The sequence below is a fragment of the Conger conger genome, chromosome 1, assembly GCF_963514075.1.
Source record: "Conger conger chromosome 1, fConCon1.1, whole genome shotgun sequence".
Classification (NCBI taxonomy): Eukaryota; Metazoa; Chordata; class Actinopteri; order Anguilliformes; family Congridae; genus Conger; species Conger conger.
In genome coordinates this window covers 73,005,090-73,012,055 of record NC_083760.1, presented here as the reverse complement: position 1 = coordinate 73,012,055, position 6,966 = coordinate 73,005,090, and the positions used below count along the sequence as shown (strand labels likewise).

General features: G+C 40.9%; 1 protein-coding gene across 1 annotated transcript in view; it reads right to left on the bottom strand.

The window, feature by feature from the left end:
- Positions 1–4,444: 4,444 nt before the first annotated feature.
- LOC133141145 (protein rapunzel-like) overlaps positions 4,445–6,966 on the bottom strand; it is a 4,025-nt gene continuing 1,503 nt past the window's right edge. The window contains exon 2 of the mRNA XM_061261567.1: positions 4,445–6,966. This exon is cut by the window's right edge and continues 96 nt beyond it. Coding sequence (XP_061117551.1) covers positions 5,826–6,966 — 1,141 coding nt within the window. The 3' untranslated portion in view covers positions 4,445–5,825.

Here is a 6,966-nt window from a genome sequence, read left to right as displayed (position 1 = left end):
GGTGAGAGAGAAAGAGAGAAAAAGAGAAAGAGAGAGAGAGGCTATTCATTAGTATTGCTAAAATGATCATTAGTAATAAATGTGATATCATAGCTTGCTATTTAACCAACATTTCTCAGCACCACCATTGAAGTAATTTCCTTTATACAAATGCATGGAATTGAAATAATCAAATTTATTTTTAATCATTTGTTCACCATAAGAATGTGCATTTTCAATTAAAACTACTCTTAGATCAATGCAAATAAAATAATAAAGCACTTAAATAAAATAAAATAAACAGGGGGAGGAAAGAAACAGAGAGATTAAAATTACACAGTGTATCTTGTGGTGAATCAGAGCACAGATCAATACAACTTTAATTCACTAATGCATATGAGGACAGACAAATAAGGGAAAACTCTAGCACTATTTATAGTTTTTTGTAAAAAGCCTCTTGTCTCTAAAAGCCTGGTTTCCGGCTGTTAGACTATGTCTGCTTAGTAACCCTGTTCCCACAGGACTGATGTAATAAATGATTCATTTGGGACTAAAAGTCTTACTCTGTGCTTCATTGGGGTTAAGTATGAAATCATAGCTATCGTTTCCTGTTCATGTAGTGGAGAATGGTGGTGCTGGGTTTCCTAAATTGCACTCACCTTCTTAATTTTCTCAGGATCTCTCCTTCCTTGAGGATGGGGGGTTGGTGTGTGTATATGTGGGTTTAGTAATCCTGTCTCTGTGCCCCTAGCAGAAAATGACCACTTACTCTTCACATCTGCAGCTCTGCTGTAATTAATTGTAGGATTCAATACAAAATTTCAGAAAATTCATTGATGTGGTAATGCTGTTGTAACACATTCTGAAGGTAGTTACAGAATACTGAATAGAGCAAGCCAAGCGTTTTCTTTTTTTCCATCATCAATGTTATTTTCTACATCCTGTCCTGTGTACCTCTTCTTATTTATACATCTACATCTTAGGGGAAATGAGGAAAACAGATAAGGCAACAAGCCCTCTTCTGATCAGTAACAAAGCACTTAGGGTCACCACCCTTATCGGAGGGTTGTGGGAACTGACAGTCTGGATATGAACAGTGGATGGAGTGGATGAGTCTTCACTGACAGACTGACGTAATGCAATATGGGGGGGGGGGGCAAAAATACCTCAGTGCTGACGTGTCGATTAACTCCCCTATCAGAACAGGAGTGTGTATGTGGTATGCATGTGTCTTTGAGTGAGTGGAAAGGGGGTGTCTACATAAAGGTACTTAGTGTTAAGGAGAGAGACAGACTACAGATGGACTTGATGGGAGGCAGGAAGAAACAGGATGCATTAGTATAGATATAACACAGTATGGCAATTAGCAATGCCTAAAATAATCTGAATTCAGACAACAGTGCAGCATACTGGTGAGGTCACTGCTCAGGCTACTGAACTAGCATGTGTGTGTGTCAATGTCTGCCATGACCATTAAGGACTAACTTTGAGAAGCGACCTTTAATGCTCCAGAAGGCTTTTGTACCTGCGCTTGCTTGTGTGTCAGTGAACAAATGTTTTAGTGCTTTTTATCAGATTAGGCCATTTAAAGAGGGGCAGACTGGTCGATGGTCCACTCGGACGGACAGATAATAGCATTACCCTCAGCTCCCGATGGGCAGAAGCAGACAGGCAGAGCCATCCTGCGATTGATTGCTAGCCTCCAGGGCACTCTAAAGCTGGCCTCCATCAAGTCTGTCAATTCTTTATTAAATATTGATATTGGCTGGTACCTTTTTCTAGGGCAGGTTGTTTTCCAGCCTTTAAGATTGGAACACTCTGTTTTATTTCAGCCCTTCAAATTCACTTCATGAAGCTTGACACAGGATTATTAAGCAGCTAATAACGGCTGACACCCCAAAGCTGCCGTCTTCATCACTGATTAGATCTGCACTGCCATCTCCAGTTTCTCTTTCCTTCATGGCATCGTGGATTCTGCTCCTTCCCAGGTCCACCCACACCTTTCAATTTCCTTATTGTTCAGTGAAGCTCAACTGAAATATCGATCCCCACAGAAAGACCACTCATTTACACCCACCCTCCTGAGGACAGCAGTGATCAAAGAATGAAAAGATCAATACTGTGACATTCTCTGGCTGCTCTGCTAAGCCTCTCATCTTCCCAAGCACATTCACTTCTGCAATCAGGTGTATGCTTACAATGCTTCTCAATGATGTTTGATTATGATTTTGGATATCTATTGCAATATTTAAGGTGGATAGAAATATGAATATACATGCTTAATATGAAACACCTACAGTATAATAAAAACATATAATTCTTATTACATTTCAAAAGCATTATTTTCGTCATATTGACCGGTTAAATGAAGGATTTAATTCTGTCTCATTGTGAGTGAATCAGCAGAATCAATTGGTTAGTTCATCTCTTTGTTTATGGCGCCATCTGTCTTCAAAATCAGACTGGTGCCATTTTCCCTTCCTCGAGCAAGTTCACAGAAAAAAAAGAAAACAAAAGGTTTTATGCCCTTACCACAAAGCAAGTTCTTACTGAATCATGTAGCTGACCAATAGAATCAACACCTCAAACTGAGTGACAGCCCAGATTAACAAAAACCCAATGAAACCTTCATTAGGGATAAGTGTTTAGTGGATCAATAGGCGGCATGTGGGGAGCAGCCACAGAACCACTAATGAAAATTGAGGATTCCGTTGGTGCAGATATCTGGTCACTGTGGGCTGTAAATGATAGACACTGTATAATAAACTGATCAGCTCCATGACAACCACTGGCACTAGTCATGATTAAGCACGGACTGTGGAAATGTTCTGAGATCACTGTGAAGGGTGGTAGGCACCATAGGGGCGTGTAGTTTAGCAACTCAACAAAATTCACAGGCTAGACTCTGTTGAGGTAAGTGTTTACAGTACAAACACTTGCTTGGTTTTTAGAGCTGCAAAAAACATACAAGATATACAAATGGTTACAGAGTCTTAAGTCCTTAAATTCCACATAGCCAATAGTTCTGCACATATTATATGTGACTGAATCATTCAGTCACTGTTCCCTTCATAACAAATGAGCAGAATTAGGAATTCATAAGAATTATGAACAGAAAACCCATTAGCATGCCAGTGTGGAAAATGGTTGCCAGGGAATTAAAAAGATCATTTAACAATATATTCTTAACTAGTCCGGATCTACGCAAAATTATTTTGGCTTATTGCATGGCAGAATTATGTATCCCTTTCCCTCTGAAAGACAGACATCCCTACCGATTCCTACCATCTGTTCATGTTAGCTTAAATTCTGAGGAAAATTTAAGCCCTTTAAAATGGAACCTCCTTCCCCTTTAAATGAAGTGTGACAGCGGTTGTGTTTTTCTCACACCTGTCTTTGAAATACTTGCTTTAGAGCTGAAGAAGCCAAAAATATCTTGCAGTGTTAGCAATTGCATGGCTGCCTTCACAATATATTATTTAGCAACATGGTGAGTGTGCAGTTCTTTCAGACACCCGCTTAGCTGCAGAAAATGGAATTGCCTTTTATTAAATGCTGTGGTTTTTCTTCTATCGCAATTGCTTACCTAAACATTCATGGCAAGAAATAGTAGGCCAAGATGATGTGTGTAATACAGTATGGTAGGCTAGTAGCCTATGCAAAATTAATGCACCAGATGCAATTACTTATCTCAGTGAAAAAATGATGTACAGTCACTAATGCTACCTCAACAAAATACTCTCAATACTGCAGAAAATCAGTAGCTGCTATGCATAGCATGTTGTAGGTGGCAAAATAAATACTGATTATAAGCAGGATATGTTGCCACTGGATCTTACAGAATGGAGCGAAAGAACTGGAGTAGTTACTGCTTGGATCCCAAACATTTGGCCCATATGTGATCACTGGCCTGCACAAAAATCCTGATGTATTGAATTTGGTGGAGTCAGATGCACCAATGAAACTATGTAATTTTCAAGATTGACATGCAGCTGCAGTTCAAAAGAGTCAAACAAATTAAGAATTTCACCGACAAGAGCAGAGACAAAATAAACACGGAGGATTAAATAGCCACGCAATACAATATAGGATACTCTATAGTATACAGTGCTGGTGAAAGCCCTGACACAGTCATTTTTCTTGCTGTTAAAATTACGATCGTGTCCACCGCGCCAAACCCTGACGGGTATAATGAGTAATTCCATAGCGCTGAGCGAAGCATTTTGAAGCTCGTTTTCTCTATTAAAGTTAACGGCTGCTAGCAGACAGTTAAAAAAGGGCACCCACTTAAAAAATGCTGACCTAAATGCAGATATGAATTAAGATATACTGGACTGAGGAAGGAAATATGATATATGGCCATTTTTTCACTGCTTCTGGTCGATGGCTTGATGTCAACCATGGTTTGAAAAAATGTTTTCCTTACATTGCAGATAGGCTTTTACAAAAAATAAAAAGTAAACAGTTATGAACATCTGACAATACTTTTTTTATTTTTTACGTGAAATACTGCTAATTACTTAATTGCAATCATTAATTACCATTTAGTACTTATGTAAACATTCCCTTACTAAATTATTTTCAAATTTTCACTCATGATTTTACACGAATACACTAAGCTGGAACATGCATGTGCGTAGGTTTACATAATGTCAGCACAGAGTAAGTTAGAGTGATAATGGACATGCACAGACTATAAAACGACACTGCTTTTGTATTATAAAGTAACACAGCATCAATTAGACAATATGCAAAACTGAAATCAACATTGCATTTACCTATTATTACCTATTACTGGACCCTGGTTAATTATGTGAAGTATACTACCTCGTGGATATTGTAAACAGTAGGACAAGCCCACCTTGGTCCTGGAAAACTAAGGACGCGTGTGGAGCAATTAATCTTTTTTTCTCGCTTGCAGACCTTTATAGCAATATAAATCATGCAATGAATCTGTATTCATTTATCTCTACAACCAAACAGGGAGACATTCTGGCCTTCCTGTGCCTCCTAAGGACTCGCAACTGACCTTGTCCCTACCCATGTTTGTAAGTTGCCTTTTAATAAATCCCTTTTCAAGGCCTGGGTCTGCCTGGTCGTTTAAGACTTGTTCATTGTGGCACATATTACCTTTGACCTTAATATATGTATGTTTTATGTTTATATACAGTACTGTGCAGAAGTCTTAGGCACCCTACACTTTATTATATATATGCTTATTTTTTGTGTGTGTTAGTATAAAAGAACACATTTGAGATTTCTAAATATTCATTTTCCAAAAGATTTAATTTTACAGAGATATTTTTGTATTTAATTTTAAAAAGTAACATATTACTGTAAGCAATTGACTACTTTTTACATAAAAACTTGAAAAAGGCTGTCTGAGATCAGAAGCAAGGCACTAACCAAAGTCTGCAGAAGAACTGTGGTAAGTTCTCCATCATGCTTGGAATAACCTCCCAGATGATTGTCTTATAGAACTGCAAGACAGTGTTGGCTATCTCAGAGAAGTGATGCAGTTTTAATGCTGAAGGGTGTTCACAAAAAATATTGATTTGATTCAGTTTTGAACTATTCTGCCAAATTACTAAAATGTAATGTAAAATGGATAGTACGTTTATTTAGGACCTTTCATTGAATTATTTTTTAAATAATCTTATCTGTACAGAATGTTATACAGGAGCCTAAGACTTTTGCACAGTACTGTAAATGTGTACAGCAAACCTTCACCTTACTCTTGAGGGCAGTCTAACGGGGAGTACATTAAGCAAATATTGAAAATCCACCAGTTTAAGGTAGGCCCTGATTAACTGGATGATGACAGCGCTGTGTGTAACAGTAGCAGCTCACTCAGAGTGCACGCATAGTGCCACGTTCTTGTGCCTCTCCCAGTAATGGCAGTCCTCTGGGAAGCTCCAGGCTGCACAGCTCTCCTTGTGGCGGCTGACTGCATGTGCCACAAACCCAGGCAGCTGCTGCTGCAGGGCCTCCACCACAGCCTGCACATTACCCTTCTTCACCAGCCCCTCCATCAGCTGCCGGATGCAGTCCTTGGGCACTGGCTGGGGGCTACAGCTATAGGACACAACCACGTTGGTGTCATTCACCTGCAGCACATCGAACCAGTTCTGCCCCACCACATACTGGAAGTTGTCCCCGGCACGCCAGTTCCGGTAGCTGCTGCCAGAATGATTGATCACACGAATTGACCAGCTCACCCAGTCGTACTTCCTGGTTAGAAATTGTTGCAGTGCCTCAGCTGTGTCCTGGTTGCCCTTCTCCCCCTTCTCCTGGACCAGCTGCTGTATGTCCAGACAAGCCTGCTCAGGGAAGGCTGTCACACACTCCTCAATAGTGATCTTCATCCTGGTCTCCACTTCCTGGATCTTCTGATTCCAATCCTCAATCATTGCCTGCTCTTGCTCCTCCCCTTGTGTCAGTGCACAGTGGCCCAGGAGAGAGATGAGTCCCAGGCAGAAGAGCTCTTTCATCCGAACACAGAAGTCCTCCAGGATTCTCCTGTTCCTGGCCTCATATCTCACCACCACCTCCAGAATGGACTGCCCAAAAGTGTTGCTCCCCATCACAGCATCATAGAGCACATGAAGGTTCTTGTCCCCTCCTGTTTTGCCAAAGTGCTCCAGAAACAGTCTGGTCTTGACCTCCCGGAACTGTGGCTTGGCATCCAGGATGTCCATATACTTGCGGAACTGGTTCCGGAGGTTCTCCTCCACAGAGAAGTATTGGGCATCCAACCTTCCCTTCTTGATCTCATTATCTATGTTCTCCAACTGGGTGGAGATGATATCCAGCTTGTTCCGCACAACCAGAAACTGCTCTTTGACGTAGAAGACCTCCTTGCTGTGCACATTGTCCAGGGCCAGCCGCAGGACCGGGGCGGCTGCCTCACACAAGGGGAATAACTCCCCGACTGCACTGGCCAGTACCTCCGCTCCCCGCTCAAACATCTCCATCACAGCCTCAATG